Below are 16,792 nucleotides of genomic sequence, written 5' to 3'. Positions count from 1 at the left end.
GAAGTATTCTTCAAACCCTTCATAAAAAGCACAACAAAAATCAATTATAATAAATACATACCTGGCACCTGTTTAGATTCTCTCATTTCTGTAATATCTTTAATATAGAGTCTTGCAAATGCAGAAAATACAGGATCTATCCCCCAGTGCAGAGAAGGCATCTCTTCTTCATATTTCTTGGATTCAGACTGCATCCAAAACCTGTGAACACAGAAGGAACTGTAATTGTTTTCTACTCAGGTGAAGACCCTTTCACATATGCCCCAACTAAATGAAAAAATAGCTCATGAGTTTAAACACAGTAACACAGCAGAGCTGAGGATGAGAGGTTATCTAATATAATGTTATATTTATCTATCAATATTTCATGTGTGGCCACATGAAATATTCAAAGTATCAATACTCATGATTAGTTTGAAGTACTGAGAATCTAGCAGCGGCATTTTCCTCAGTAACTTCAAATGAAATAGATTTTCAGGGATTTTTCCTCTCCGAATCCATAAACAGAGAACCGAAGTCAACATTTGTTTAAAAGAGCAGGATTGTGGGATCCTAAGTGCTTACTTTCTATACAGATGATTATTATTCCCCCCATCATTCTCTTTCCCTCCCCTAACATATTCTTCTCATTGTTCATCCTTGTGCTTTATTGTGGAGTTGAGGGAGGATGACTTTATTGAAAACAAAAGCAGCCATCCCTTTTTTATTTTGGGCATGTAGTCTCCACTAACTTTGAAATTGTTACTTTCCCCTTTTACCCTTTCAGATTTCAGAGTTTAATGCCTGCCATCTTCTGCCATTACAGATGCAATTCTCTGCTTATCAGTGTTGATGACAAAAACCCCAGCACTCGATTCACGAAGATCCTCATAAAGATTTGAAAGCTAAAATACTTTCTATCAGCTTCTCCTGTATGGATAGCTCCATTGTTCCTGTAAGGCTTTCCAGGTCACCCTCCAATGGGTGTCAGCCCCTCGCAGCTGTAAGTCAAAGGTGCTAAGTGGACTGATTTTGAATAGTGTGTAATAGGGCTGAGGTTTGGCAGTTCCAGTCTCCTGAGAGGAAGCAGCTCCCAGTGATCTCTGCAGCCTGGGAGAAGCACTTGTAGCTACCGATGTAGAGACAACACGCCATGAACATCACGATAGCCTCTTGGTTCACTGAGAAACAGAGCCTGGATTCTGCATGGTTTCTGTTTTAATGCTTAAACTTTAATTTGAGGCAAGAGAAAAGAAAAGGGTGTAGCACAAAATGCCAGTGTTGCTGACATCTACTTTATACTGTGTACAGAACTGCAGTTGACAATTCGATTCCTGTCCAACTTTTATTTTATTTTACTTAAGTAAAAGAGGCCAGTGTTACTTATCCTTCCTTGGACTGGTCATTTCTTTAGTGAGATGTTGAAAATATTTGATTTAGTCAGTTCCAGTAGTCAGTTCACCACTGAGTAACAAACTGAAATAGTTTTGTTTACACCTGGATTCATGTCTCTCTCCCCACTACAGACAGCTCTCTCTTCCGAACCTTTCCTGTTTGCACCCGCAAGATCTACTCAAAAAAGTCACACCATTCTTTCCTCACTCAAGTCTCCCCATGAAGCACCCTTTTTCTGCTGCTGAATTGAGACACTGTTCAATAGAAATTTAGAAATTAAGCTGCTAAGTGTATGCTATTCCTCCATATGGCGGTTCTTTGGATACTTGCTACAGTCTATGTCAAATTTAAACCATAAAGTTTCTCAAGGGAGCAAACGGTTTGAACCTGTATCTTACTTGGCATGCTTATTTTCTTAACAAAATTCATCTCCTTATCTCTCTCTTTTTGCTTGCAAAAAGTCTCTAGTAAAAAGTTATATTCCTTTCTGCTTCACGCCCCCCGATTTACTCCGCATGGTTACAAAGCCTGTCTCAGCTGTTTTTCCTCCTAGACAGACAGCAGACTGAGATAACCAGCCAAAAAGAGACAATCAGGTAACAAGTCTGTCTAACCATTTGTATTTTGGGTAAACAGACACTCATTGGGGCAAAAAGCAGAACTCACCCCTGCACATGTTTGCATCTGAGGGGAAATCAATGAAGCAGCTCCACTGGAGATTAAAAGTATCAGTATTTTGGCATTTTATAGCCAGTTGTCAAGCCTGAAATGCCCAAATGTTAATAGATCAAGTCCAAACCACACTTTCAGCTTAAATGAAGCATCTCCATGAAATTTTTTACTACTTCCCTGTTCTGAAGGGAGAAGATTTCTGCAGTGAAAGCTCTTTCTATCTCAGAAAGTACTGGGAGTTAAATCTCAGATTCTGGAGCTTCCTTCTCACTCCCAGGCCTTGTTACAGCTCCTTACTGGAGATATTTACACCTATCATATGTCTTTATGTAGAGACCACTCTGCTTGGTTCAAGCCTGCTACAGACACAACACTTTATCTTACAGATCTGGCAAAGAGTCCTTGAAAAAAACTAAATCATGCCCCCAGCACTATGAAGGGATCACAAGATTCCTTGAAGTCCACAGGACAAATTTGCTGAAGTCCTGAGTTGCAGACATTCCATCCACACCAGGCTGGGACAGTGAAACTGTACTCCAGCCACCCACTCACTTTCAGCAATGTCTGACAGGCACATGAGGGCATTCTGCACAGCAGTCAAAGCCTTCCCTGGCCTCTTCACGGTCCCAAGAACCCTCCCAATCCCTGACACCACCCAAAACCAAGCCTATTTTCTTCCTTCCCTCCCAAGTGGCGACTTGGTAGCTACATTGGAACAGTGGCCTATTTGAAGCCAAAAGCTCGTGGTCAGTTGGAAGGAAAAGATACTTAGTGCCTCCTGGATGCACCACTTGCCTCTACACACTGCTTGTACCAGTCCATTCTGCTCAGCAGTTGTCTGTCTGCTCCTACAGCAAAGCAAGATGTAAGCTATTTCTAAAGTATCTATTCAGTGAGTTTCCAAGCTTATTTCAGGCAGATTGAGAGTATTAGAAAACACAAATCCTACAATGCTGACAAAATTCTTCCAATCAATTTATCTTTTGCTATATAAGAGTATCTTCCCGTAACTTTTTCTTAAGTTGGCGCAGGAAGCTTCTCCATCCTGAGGTTAATTAATGAGTCATCCTGGCAAAAGTGGAACTTTCCATTATGCTAGAAGTGTTTTCAGCTCTTAACTGGTACCATTGGTGATATGCTATCAGCAAGGAAGATAAGAGCTGCCCTGTACAAGGAAGATCCAAGGGGCAAATAGGGGCATTGTGGAGATGCACAACATTATAATCAGTGAGAACCAGACAGCAAACAATAGACAATTCTGAACAGATACTATATGTACAAATGTTTAAGGATTTAACTGGCTTTTGCTGGGAGATGGTGATCAGGCTTAGCAATATAAACAACACAGAGTCCTAGCAAAAGGTCATTCCTTTCTGCATTTTGGTTTTAAGTGCAGTGTAATGACTTCGAGGTTGCTGTAGTGCAAGGAATTCAATCCTGATACAGGAGAAAAAAAGGCAAGAGAAGCATCTAGTCCACAAGTTTATTGGATAGAAGATATCTGTGTTCTATTTTTAACTCCAGAAAAAGGCTATAAAGGCATAATCAAAACCCAAAATAGAATTAAGTTCTTCTTGGAAAAATAACTTTGTTTGAAGGGCAAAAATCTAAAGTCTACATAGTAGGTATCTAAATACAAATAAACCAGAAGCCTCAACCTGAGATTATTCTAACATACTGAAATAAGGCTGTCTCTTCCACCTACTGCTATCAGTGTTAGTTTTCCTGACTCTACTGAGAAGTCAACCAAGTCCATAATCCCCAGAGGTATCTTATGAGCTCAGCAAGGTATTATCCAAGAAGAGAAAGCAAGGAAAATTGGCACCCTTCCCAACCATGTCACCACCTGAACCCATTTTCTTTCTTCCCTCCTAAGCAGCCTACCTGCTAGCCTTGTTTCAGTAGCTTCCTATTTAACACCTAATTGATTTATTCAATAGAATCAGCCCTGGTCAATCAATTTCTTGGCTCATATTCTTGTGCCCACCATGTACCTTTTCCAAAAAAAGCTAAACAGTCCTTTTCCAATCCCAGGGCAATTGAAACCTCAAAGAAGAGTATCTGTTTTAATGTTCCTTGTTGTCTTTTCTCCAAATTTGATTAACAACTAAAGCTCTTGGAGAAAATTGCCTTAGTTTGAGATTAATCATTTTGAGCCAAGAAAATGTGTCCTGCCAGTGGTTGTCTGCAACTGCTCTGCAAGTGCTGGCACACTCCTGCAAAGACTCTTTCTCAAGTTAGCTGTGAATCAGAAACAGAGAATTTATGCACTAATACAGGCAACTTAAACATCCCACCAGGCCTTCACTCTTCTCCAAAGGCTGCCACTACTATACTAGCACTGACGATTTACACTGGAAACATCTCCTAAACTGTTGGGAGTTGCCAACCCAGTGCATTAAAATAACTTGAAGTCACCATTGGCTTACTTGAATATATTAGGCCACAAACTGTGGCTGTCAAAAACTGCTCCACAGGTCAGTCATTCCTGCTACAGACAAAGCAACCTGTGGAAAGAGGAGCAGAGTCAACAGCTGGGTTTTGTAACACCCTCTGTCATCTGAATTGAAATCATCTGTGTCTGAGTCAACACCCTATGTGACAAATGACTATTATTCAACTCTTCATGAGCAGCAGAGGCAATTTGAGCATGGTACAGTCAAATCCACCATATTTCAGGAAATGTTTTGAATTACCTACAGCCACATACAACATTTTAAATTAAAGCCAAATAAACCCACTGTATTATTATACAAGTAAATCTTACTGAGCTGGGAAGTAAAGCCTTTGGTTATAATTAATACAAAACAAAGATTCTAAACACGAAACTCACCCAAAGATTTTTTAAAAACACATAATTGAAAGAAAGTTTCCAACACCAGTAACAAGATTAAAACCATCACTGAGACCCAAACATGTTACTGAAAGACAAAAAAAAATATTCCTGGAAAACAGCTGTTGGAAAACTATCAAACAGAAAGGTAAGGCCAGTTTGGATCTACCTCCTCCCTGGTTATTCTATTACAAATCAAGATGGGGCAAGCATTTTCAGTCTTTCATAATAAGCCACCTTCTGCTTCTGTCATGTTAAATCCTGTCAGTTTTGATGCTACATGTCTTGCAGTTCTTATATATAAGTACAATTCCAATTTAAAAATACAGTTTCAAAACGAAATTAAGAAATCTAGAACTCCTCTGAACTTCCAGAAGTTTAGCACTTTCTGAAATGTTACTTTTACAAGGGTTTAACATTCGTCTAAGCTGTCCAGATAACAATTTACCAAAAGAAAGAATTACAGACTTTTTCTTAAAGATACTCCTTGAAAATTTAAACATCATATGTCTTTTAATTACATTAGTTTCTATTACAATACACTTCCCTGGCAAGTGAAGTGCAAGACAAGAGGCCATCACTGCAACCTTTAGCCAGTGGGGAATCTATCAACAACCCAGAAAGGTACTGCCCTCAATGCCCATAAGGCAGGATATAGGTTGGGGCAAAAAGCCTTGTTTTATCAATAAACTGACACGGCTGTCATGTAACAATCTTCCAGCGGAGTTAACATCTCCAGGTCATGGAACATGTTTTCCTCCCTCTGAGTTTACCTTTCCATAGCACTGCCTGGAAAACCTTCTGGACAGATGCATATGGCTGCAGGAGACCAGACAAACTGGCTCCTCCAATGTCTACAGGCTTGGAAGGAAGGGGGACAAAGCTTACCATTCTAGATTGCTTCCTTTTGGCATTGAAACTTGTTTTGAATGCAAGCTAAACCTTGTAACAAGATTTTGGCACTCAATTTTCCAACAGCATGATTCTGAAAAACTAACAGGGAAGTGTGTAACAAAATAAACAGCAGAAGTAGCTCTTTCTGATCTTTGTCCCATGCATTAATCACAAGATAATTTCCCATGGATCAAGAAACCAGCATACCACTCAGCAGACCAGTAAACTAGCTTTGTATATGTATTTCTCATGGCCACCTGTAAGCTTACCAGAAATAAGAAAGCAGGTACTCACTACAGATATTCAGAAAGCTTCACCTCCTGTGTGTATTTTAAAGCTATTGGATAATCACACTGAAGTGCCTTCTTCAACTAATTCCCTAACCTGTCTCAAGCGAGGGCAGGAGGAAACCTACGAAGATGATTAACTCTCTCTGAAAGCTCTTAATCACCCACAGTGCTGCCAGAGTGAGCTGAGCTGCTGAAAAGATGCTCTTTAACTGGGAGAGAAGGTTCTCCGCCACTAGTGCAACATAAAAACAAAAGTAAAATTAAATTACTTCTTATAAATAGTAAGTTTCTTGCTTGGAGGAACAGTGGTATGAAAGCTTTGATAGCAAGTGGATTCCAAACCGGCTGTTGGAAAAGGAAAGTTTTTTGACAGATACTTATAATCAAGAGGTGATGCCGCCCCTCTACTCAGCCCTGGTGAGGCCACATCTGGAGTGCTGTGTCCAGTTCTGGCATCCTCGGTACAAGAAAGACAAGGAGCTCCTGGAGTGGATCCAGCAGATGATTAAGGGACTGGAGCATCTCTCATATGAGGAAAGGCTGAGAGAGCTGGGCCTGGTCAGCCTGGAGAAGAGACACCTAAAAGGTCAATGCCTATAAGTGTCTGAAGGGAGCGTGTCAAGGTGATGGATCCAGCCTCTGCTCAGGGGTGTTGGGCAGTAGGACAAGAGGCAGTGGGCAGAAACTGATGCATGGGAAGTTCCACTTGAACATGAGGAAGACCTTCTGTACTGTGTGGGTGAACACACACTGGTACAGATTGTCCAGAGAGGCTGTGGAGTCTCCCTCACTGGAGACATTCCAGAACCATCTGGACACAATCCTCAGTAATGTGGTTTAGGGGGCCCTGCTTGAGAAGGAGGCTGGACCCTTCCAACCTTATCCATTCTGTGATTCTGTAATTTACTGGTACAACACAAAAGAATTAACTAACAGAGAAAAAAGAATGAAACCTAATTCACCCTGGATTAAGGCAACACAGTTAGCTTTCCTACTCTGTTTTAGCAGTGTAACATAGATTTAGTGTTACTTCCAGAATGAACATTTTCAAATTTCAGAAATTTGCATAGAAGTGACAAGCATTGGTTAATAGCTTTCTAAGGCTACTGTGCCTGTGAACAAGTTTTGACTCAATTTCTAGAGGCAAGTATTCCTGCCCATTTCCCTCCCTCCCCTTTAAACTGGTTTATGCATCTGGTCTAAATTAGAACAGTCTCTGGGATAAGTCAGAATTTATATGAACATTCATAGCACTACAGAGCACACCATTACAACCTGAGACTTCAAAATAATTAACCTATGATTTGGTCTAGGCACACAGTTGTGATTGAAGTTTTAAAAATATTCCTGGCACATACCAAAGCTTTAGATTATGACAGACCCACTTAATGTTCTGAAATCAATTTGCATTTTATTTTGCTGTGGAAGTGGACCTTTTAACTATATCAGAACACTGCAAGACTGTTTGAAACATGGTGTCAAATAGCCCAATTGTTGATATATACAAAGTAACTCAAATTACAATAATTTTGAAATCTCAGATCCAACTAGGACCATCATAAACTTTGTGGGACTAACTAAAGGCTGAGATTTCTCATTTGGAGCGCTTTTGGAAGATCAAGACCTAATTGTTACTCTTCTTTGAAAGATTAATAAACTTAGCTTGGCACTGATCTTTGATTCTAGTCCAGCTGCATTTGTTGTTTGGTTTTCTTTATGTTATTCCAGAAAATTATTTTTTTTCTCCTTCAAATAGAGACTCATGCCATTTCCTGTCTGAAGGCCCTTCTTGTAGAGAAATGTTTAAACATCCCAAAAGTCAGATCTGTGCAAAATGTAAGGTGTGTGGGGAGGAAGCACTGAGCCTATATATTATTACGATATTGTCTGTTCTACTGGGAGAAGTCTGAAGAACAAAGTAAGAATTTTGAACGTAAGAACAAAGCTTTTGTTATGCTTTTCTAATGCTCCTCACACAGGTCCTCTGAGCCATCATCTAGGAAAAGTATCAAAAGGGTGGGTGTTTTGTATCAAAAATGGTTCAATTCCCAGCCTGCTACTCTCTGAATTTCTTTTGCAACTGCGCCTTCTTTCTGAGGAACAGGGCTTTTATACCTGAAATCAAGCACAGGACTTCTTAGTCATACCCAGGCTTCTCTGAACTGGGCTTTAAACAGAAAAGTCTTAGAAATACCAAAGGTGTACAGGTATTTCCCAGTTCCTTAAGACAAACTGTACTGCACAGTCCTTTACACCGTATTCTGTGAATAATCTGAAGAGCAGGTTCTTCTCAACTAAGGAAAGCTGGCTCATAATCATTTATCTTCAGCTGCTAAACTACTAGAACCTGCTAAAAATCCAGAGATTGTCCTTTACTAACCTTTGGTTAAGCAATTTTTGTAATTCTCTTAGGGTGTTCTGAAATAATGAATAATTTACCAGTGCTCTATCTGAGGACTGTTCAAATCTCATCACTGAGAGCTGGCAAAGGACTGATACAGAACAACCCCAAACTGTTCAGGAGTACTTGTCCTGCAATATGAGTATCTTCAGTAACTCCCCTCCCTGTAGAGAAAAAGCAGCTAGGCTTGTTTGTTAGTAATGATTTTTGCCCACCTTTAAGAACTTTTTCCAAATCCAATTACAAGGCACTAAATGGACAGAAAGTTATTTACATTATTGAAAAAAATACCTCCCTGACAACTGTGGCTGCAACTTCTTCCATGAATCACTGTCACAGCTAACATGATAAAGTCATTACTATTTCCGACTTCTTGGTATGTAAAAAAACCAACAGCCTTTATAAACTAATTTAAGTGTCTCCTTAATTGCATTTGAATTTGAATAAATGCCATTTCCTCTTCATGCTCTGAAAGGAAGTCACTCCTGTATATCCAGAAAGATACATTAATGCTCAATCAGAAGCCACACGAATTATTTTTCATGTAGGTAATTTTATTTTCTGCTACAATTCAGTCCATGTAATGTAATGGGCTTTTTTTGGCTTAATCCATAAATATTGCACTGTGTACTATAAAACATAATTTTGTGGATTAGCTACTAAAGATCCCTTCTATCAAAAAATAAACATTTCAGGACACTTGAGACAAAAAGTGCATCACGTCACAATACTCTGTTTTGTCATAAGCAAGTGTTAGTGCCCAAAGTTTGCACATACTATTGTTGGAAACACAATAGCTGCTGTTTGCCCTGACAACTGACATACTATTGCAGCTCCACTCATTGCTACTGTACCAAGATGAGATCCTACAGAAAACCGAATTCTACTTTACAACACAGTCAACTATTTTTTTTGCCTCATTTTCTAGGTAAAAAGAGAAGAACATTGCACACAGAGAAATTATTACAAACATGGTTGTAATACAAAAATAACATTATGCAATGAAAAACTGCTGGTTTTTTTAGTAAAATCACGTAGTATTTTAAAGTCTAGCTTTACATTAATAAACAGTTGGTATCTCACATTCTATATGTTATTTCCCCTTTTTGCTAGTAGACATATCTCCAATATTATTCCACTGTCTCTTTTTGGGATATTACTAAAACATCAATAGTCTTTAGTGTTATTTTTTTGTCAGATTTTCCTTTATTGTGTGTGTAGGAAATGTTCCCTATTTTTCAGAATGGTATATTTTTAATAGCAATTGTAGAAGGTATAGTAAACTTCCGGGTTTTGCTTACCACATAACCAGGATTGGGTCTGATGGTTGGCCAGCCAGCCATAAAAGAAAATAGATTAAAAAAATCATTCATTTTCATATTACAGAACAAGTTATTTGGCCCCAAGATTCCAGAGCTGATCAGGATCACAAGTGAACACAATGTCCATTCTGGAAAAAAAAAGACTCCTGGGAAACAGTGAAAGAAAATCAGGATTTGCAGAAAGAAAAGCAGCAATACATGTGGGTTTTTTTGTTCGGACATTTTTTGTGCCAGTATTGACTGAGAGCAATACTGAGATGCAAAGCTATCTTTATCCCTTAATAAATTTCTAATCCTAGCTACTATGTGAACTAATGCAAATTTGAAAGCCACAAACAAATAGAGCAAATCAGCTCGTGACTGCTACGCAAGAGGAAAAGGTCTAATTACCATGTGGTAGAAAGGCAAACATGGTGCAGCATTTGCAAGACATGCTTTCATGTGACTTAACTAAAGCTTCTAATATCCATCAGATGGAAGGGGCTCCACAAGTTTTAAATAATTTGCCTTGTGTTCATGTACAGTTTTGATCAAATAAATCTTGTTTCAAATTAAATATAACCTCAAATTATTAAAATAGTTAGAAAGAACACAGCATTATACCTAAGAGTAGTAGTGTTTTAAAGGATATTAATATTTTAAAAAGAGTGTTCTAGATTGACTTATTCCTGTGTGGTTCTGTGAAAGATTGTTACAGTCATCACAATATGGAGAGAACTTTTATCAGACTAACTACTGTATTAAAAAAATGCAACTATCCACCAGTGCAGCTCAGTATTTCAATATTAACTGAAAATTCCTATAAAAGGAGCTTTTTCAGCTAAATACAAACCAAAAAAGCATGTAGCCTTCTTGAAAAGCTTTATCAGGAGGATATGAAGTTCTTAATTGCCTTAGTCAGTTAATCAAAGAGAATCAGCTATGTAAGTTTCAAGTTGTTGACACTTTCCATTAAATCTGAGGTTTGCTTCTCACTCCCCTACAAAGATATATGACTATTTCTGAATATCAGTCTTGAAGAGGGTTCTCTTGCACATCAACTAGAAGCAATAAGAAAAAAATTTCTTTTTTGCTATAGCTTCAATAAAGTTAACATGTTAAAACTTGAATGCTTTTGACATGCCATGTTTCCAAGAAATATTCTTGTACTATTTGTTGAAATATCTGATCCTTATTCAAATTTCGATATTTATATTATTGCTTTTTTTCCCTGCCATTTAATTTCAGATAAAGCCTATTCAATAAAACATCACAGGTTTACTTGGAAACATTCAGGTAATTCGGCAATTTTTGTATTTGCTTTGTCATCATTCCCAGAAGTGTTGCTGACACCAAGAGAACTGCACTCCAAGAGCTCTGCTGGCAGTGGTAGGACGGTCTCCATAGGTAGGAAGAAGAACTTCCATCATATGTTACCAGGAAAACTCATCTTACACAGTTAAATAGTGTGATAAAGACAAGTATCTAAAATGGGGAAGGTGAATCGCCCTGTGAAGATACATTTCCCCACTGACTGCTGAAAAAGTGTGACCAATTTAGATTAAACACACAGGCTTTTCTGAAGCCAAAATAACATCAATCCTATTCCTAAACATTTTAACTCTCAGTGTTGTTTTTACTGCAAACATCAATAGCCTTGTATGTTGAAGCTTCTAAATGCCACATGTTTCTATGGCAATTCTTAGATTAATTGGTCCTGCAGTACGGCATTCGAAAAACCCAAACCACGTAATAGTTATATATCCAGGTTATTGATAGGAGCCTGAGCATTGATTCTGGCTAATCAGATATGGGCAAGCTCTTGAGTGTCCAGCCTCTGGTATTATAATTTTTTTCTGTTTATATTATATATGACTGAACTATTCCTGTTACTCATATCATAAAGGCTCATAAAATACCAAGTACAAAACTAAGTCTCTTTTCTGTTCTGTATAACAGAAAGAGAAGTCTCTAAGACACAGCTCTATCAATGGTACATTTGTTAGATAGGCTTTAGGAGTGCTGTATATGTAGCACGTACAGCTCAACCAAGGGATCAGGCCCAGCCAACATGGGTTTGGGGAAGGCAGGTCCTGCTTGACCAACCTGATCTCCTTTTAAGACCAGATGACCCACACAGTAAGTTCCCAAACAACACTAAGCTGGGTAGGAGTGTTGATCTGCAGGAGGCCAGGGAGGCTCTGCAGAGGGATCTGGGTAGGTTGGATCAATGAGCTGAGGCCAGTGGTGTGAGGCTCCATGAGGGGAAGTGCCAGGTCCTGCACTTGGCTCACAACAGCCCCATGCAGGGCTACAGGCTGGGACAGAGTGGCTGGAAAGTGGCCCAGAGAAAAAGAACCCGGGGGCACTGGTCAACAGCAGCTGATCATGAGCCAGAAGTTGCCCAAGTGGCCAAGAATGCCAGTGGCAGAATATCAGAAGCAGTGTGGCCAGCAGGACCAGGACAGTGATCATCCCCTGTGCTGGGTTAACTAGAGTGATCTAGAAGCTCCATTGGTGCTTAGAACTGAAATGAGCTCAATACAGCACAAAACATTAACTTTAGGAACAGATCAGAGGAGAAATGACAGAGCCTATGAAAAAATGCCACCACATAACTGGAAAATATCAATAAAAACATGGGGTACATCGATTAAAGAAAACAGAAAGGACAGTGTTGAGTGCCAAAGGTGACAGACAGATTAAGACGGATGAAACAAGAATTATGCTTCACATTTAACCACGAACAAGCCACCTGTGACCTTACAGCAGTTCAATGAGCTCAATCACCAGAAAGAATTTTGGAGATCAGCCAAAACGTGGGTGGACAGAAAGTCAAGACAATATAAAAATATATCATTAAATATTTTGAAAGAACTGAAGACAGAATGTAGGACTGAAGTGAAAGGGCAATATATGCTGTGAAGAACATATTTCAAACTAAATTTCTGAAGTGTTTACTTTCAATTAAGAGAAATTGGAGCAGTTTAAAAGAAACAGAACTTAAAGAGGGAGTTAGGAACAGTAGCAAGTGTAGGTTGAGTCAATGAGAAAGGATGGTGATACGAAGCAGCAGAAAGTATAAAGGAGACTTCTAATTCACAAAGAGATGAAAAAGATTGTCATAAAGAGTTTACAGCTATTTTAAGCCAGTCTATTTGATGCACAACCAAGATAGCTCTTTAACATCTTTAACATCTTCCTCTGACATTTAAAGGAAGTAATGAATTTTCAAATAGCATTGCTTTAAATTCCTAAAGGAGAAATTTTAATATAATTCTCTTTTACCTTTTTATTCTTACCATCTGGAAACATTTACAGTCGCTAAAAAATCCTGCTATCAGGAACAAAAAAACCACACACACAAAATCCAGGCTTCATATAGCCTCCTCCAAACCAGGAAGTTGCAGCAAATTGGGAAGGATTTGCTACTAGCACTTAACCTTCACCTTATAGAGTTTCTTTTTAGGATTGAGTGGCAGGCTGTAACTCCAGCGTGAAAGAAAAAGGGAAAAAATGAGACGGAGTCACAGTTTTCCTTTTCAGATATCCTGGTTTTATCTTGAATTACTTGTTAAAGAGCAAGAAAGAAAAAGGTAAAAGCAAAACCTTATCACTAGATTAATTGCGCCTTTCTTGTGCCAGACTTTCATCTTATATTTTCAATGTTATATGAATTAAAAGCTCCCTGGAACAGGAAGACTCTCTTTATACAAGTCTAAAGCAACACACATGCAGTACCTGCTAACATTCAGTCGTTGGCAGGATGGCACTAACGTTCTGCTCTGAGTGAGCCTCTTTTATCACACACACGTTTGCAGCAAGCTGACACGTGATAGAGATGCTGTGTGTGAACTGTGCACAGTCCAACCTTTATCAGCAGAGCTGAGGAAGAACCAGGCCCTGCTATCCCAGCCCAGAACGTCTCCAGCTCAACTACACTTCTTCACATATCACTTATGAAATTTTCTTTTAGTTCTGCATTTCCTTCCAGTTATTACAAACTCTGACATTCACACATAAACACCTCCCCCCCCCCCCCCCCCCCCCCCCCCCCCCCCCCCCGCTCCACTGCCATTAACCCTGAGGCTAAAGAAAAGATAATCCTGCCTAAATACAAGGAATTCATCCCATGGCTTTGGATTCCCTTTTTCTCTCATCCTCTATCAACCAGTCAGTTTAAATAAACCTACAGAAATTAGTCCCAAAGCACTTTTTACCCAAGAAAAAGCAAGTTAAAACAAAAATATTCAAATAAAAATATTAACAAAAATTAATATTTAAGCCATCATTATATTTTAACATGCAAATCAAAGCTATCATCCCACTTGAACGGGCAAAAAAAAAATAGAGAGGAAAAAGAAATTGAACTTCAAAAAGTAAGATATCGGAAGATATTATTGTATTTAATCCAAACTATCTGAATGAAACGTGCACATGAAATTAGTAAGTGGAGCCAGGGAGCCAGATCACAGAAAACAGCTCCTTAGGATTGCTGTTGTTTCTTGATTTTGCCCTCATACACATAAACAGTCTTGGTTTCAACACCCTACTTAACAATTTTACCTTTTGTGGCCAAGCTGTCAGTACAGGGAACACAAAAACGCCAATATCATTTATGAAAAACAAACGCTGATTATTACAACAAATCCGTTTCACAAGAGTACTTGAAAGATTCTCTATTCATAGGGTGGGACTGCCCTTGAAACTGATTCTATCCAGTTTAAAGAAATTGACTCATGACAGAACACTGTTGTTTGATTCATAAACGCTTTGTGTCAGGGGCATCTCAATGCCGCATTATTATTACTGCATTTACACACGGACTACCCTTCTTATATAGCAAATTATTGTCACGCTAGTAAAATGGTCTGAGGAATGATGCACACCAGAGGCTTGGTCTTTAGAAACTCATCGTGCAGCTTAAGTTAATGGCAATTGCAGGCACTCAGGTTCATACGAGGATACGGTATTACACGATTTTTCCTGGGTGTTTGTCTCACCGTCAGATGTCCCTGAGGTCTCAGCATCGCCTCAGCTGCTGGATCGACTTCTTGCCTGTCACAGCCCGAACTCTGTCCCCATGTCTGCTAATTGCCCCTAATCCAGGCAACGAGAACGCCTCTTGCTTTCAAGTGAGGAAACACCTCACATTTGGTGGCATGTACACAACACAACTATTAAAATACAATTATACTTCAGGGTGAGGAAGGAATCACTTGCGGGAAGAGAAGGTTGTGAGATAAGGAAATTCAAGCCTGTTCCAGTGATTAAATAAGATGCCGAAGATACCAAACGGGCAGCACAAGAACATCACATCCTGCCATGACAGAAGATAAACCAGTAGCAGGTCTAGGGACAGCACTGGACGGCAAACAAAAGAAAAAGTCTTCCAACGTTTGCTATCAACACCTTCCTCAGAGCACCACGTCCAAGCCCAAGCCCCCGAGAAGGCACTACCTGCCCACACAGCGCTCCTGACACACAGAGGGAGCCCCTCACCCAGCCAGCACTGAGAGGAAGCTGTCCCCCCTGCCTAGGGAACATCACCTCTGCCACAGAGCTGGTGACACCCTCCCTACACGGGACAGAGGAGCGGCAGGGAGACAGGCGCGGGGTGTCCTCCGGGATCAGAGGATAAAGGGTCCCTCTGCCACACGCCCCTCCCGTAACGGCACACAGCGGACTAAAAGGAAACAGGACAGAGGGAGGGACGAGCACACGATCCCCACGCCAGCGCTGCCGTCCTACTCTGAGGTACGGGGGGGGTTCGGGGGGGAGGAGGCGCCCCCTCCATCTTGAGCCCGACACCGACTTACCCGCCCGGAGCCTGCGCGCGCTCCTATTGGCTGGCGCCGCCGCCGCCGCATCACGTGGGCAGAGCAAGCCCCGCCTCTTCCCGCCGCCAGTGCCGGGCCCGAGCCGTTGGCGAGGGAGGGCCGCGCGCGTGCTGCCGGTGCGGCGCGTGCGCACGCGCCGGGGAAAAGGGGGAGCGGCGGGGGCGCGCGCTGCTGCGCGTGCGCCGGTGGCGGAGCGGCGGGAGGGGCGCGAGGGGCGCGAGGCGGTTCCGGGAGCGCGGGAAGAGGGGCGGGAGCGCGGGGCGCGCGCACGCGCCGGCGGCGGGCGGGAGCGAGGGCGGAGGGGGCGGAGGTGCCGCCGGTGCCGCCCCGCAGGAAGCGGAGCCGCCCGGGCCCCGCTCCGCGACAGGGCGAGGGAGCGAGCGAGTGGGAGAGAGGCCGGCAGCGAAGCGTCATTTTCCGCCGCTGTGCCGCGCCGGGACGCCGCTCCGAGAGGACACCGGCCGGGAGCCTGGAGCGGGGCAGCCCCCGCCCCTCCCTGCATCCTTCCCGTCCTGCGGGGCGGGACGTGACCGCTCCCCGCTGCCCGGCGCGCAGTAGCTGCCCCCGCCCAGCGGAGCCGTGACCCCTCCTCCGGCTCCGCCGCCGCCCGTCCCGAGAAGGGAGCCCGGCACTTGTTGCTGCCGCGATGGTGACCGGCCCGGCCGAGTAGGGTCCGCCGACCGCGTCGGGCAGAGCAGCGCCGAGCCCGGCCCCGTACGGGGCATCGCGGGGTGTTGTCTCCCCGCAGCGCCCGGCGGTGGCGGTGCTTCCCGGGCGACGCCAAGACTTCGGTCTCCGCGTGGGAATCGCGCCCTGCATCACCGCCCGCGCCGGGTGGTCCCCGCGGGCTCTGGGGGCACCGCCGCCTGCCCCATCCCTCGGGGGCAGCGAAAATGTCCTTCTTCAACTTTCGTAAGATCTTCAAGCTGGGCGGCGAGAAGAAGAAGAAACAATACGAGCACGTCAAGAGGGATTTGAACCCTGAGGAGTTCTGGGAAATCATAGGAGAGCTGGGAGATGGTGCTTTCGGTAAAGTGTTCAAGGTAAGGGCGGGCAGCGCGGATCGCTTGTGTTGCTCATAGCTGAGAAGTGACTCGGAGCGTTGCTTCTGCCTGCAGCGCTGCCTCGGGCTCCTGTCTGCCGGCTCCCTCACCTCGGCATTCCTGCTGGCAGCGGCGAGTTCGGGA

At 42.2% G+C, this 16,792-nt stretch overlaps 3 protein-coding genes across 10 annotated transcripts in view; 1 reads left to right on the top strand and 2 right to left on the bottom strand.

Moving 5' to 3' along the window:
- STN1 (STN1 subunit of CST complex) overlaps positions 1-15,703 on the bottom strand; it is a 47,010-nt gene extending 31,307 nt beyond the window's left edge. Inside the window, exons 1-3 of one of the 5 annotated variants that reach the window (XM_048311169.1) lie at positions 14,769-15,486; positions 4,476-4,553; positions 62-201 (exon numbers count right to left, since the gene is read on the bottom strand). In XM_048311169.1, the coding sequence (XP_048167126.1) occupies positions 62-194 (133 nt within the window). In that variant the 5' untranslated portion in view covers positions 195-201; positions 4,476-4,553; positions 14,769-15,486. The other 4 variants (XM_048311167.1, XM_048311166.1, XM_048311170.1 and 1 more) reach the window with 4 other exon arrangements.
- Positions 15,635-16,424, bottom strand: LOC125329392 (WAS/WASL-interacting protein family member 3-like). The gene is given in 2 exon segments (XM_048311311.1): positions 15,635-15,925; positions 15,927-16,424. Coding segments are annotated over 2 exon segments (789 nt in total).
- The window catches only part of SLK (STE20 like kinase), a 48,452-nt gene continuing 47,709 nt past the window's right edge, over positions 16,050-16,792 (top strand). For 2 of the 4 annotated variants that reach the window (XM_048311164.1, XM_048311162.1), the window contains exon 1: positions 16,051-16,648. In XM_048311164.1, coding sequence (XP_048167121.1) covers positions 16,499-16,648 — 150 coding nt within the window. In that variant the 5' untranslated portion in view covers positions 16,051-16,498. Of the gene's footprint in view, positions 16,649-16,792 lie in introns of all 4 variants that reach the window. The other 2 variants (XM_048311163.1, XM_048311165.1) reach the window with 2 other exon arrangements.

The sequence above is a fragment of the Corvus hawaiiensis genome, chromosome 8 (assembly GCF_020740725.1).
Source record: "Corvus hawaiiensis isolate bCorHaw1 chromosome 8, bCorHaw1.pri.cur, whole genome shotgun sequence".
Lineage (NCBI taxonomy): Eukaryota > Metazoa > Chordata > Aves > Passeriformes > Corvidae > Corvus > Corvus hawaiiensis.
This window is presented reverse-complemented; position numbering and strand designations above follow the sequence as displayed.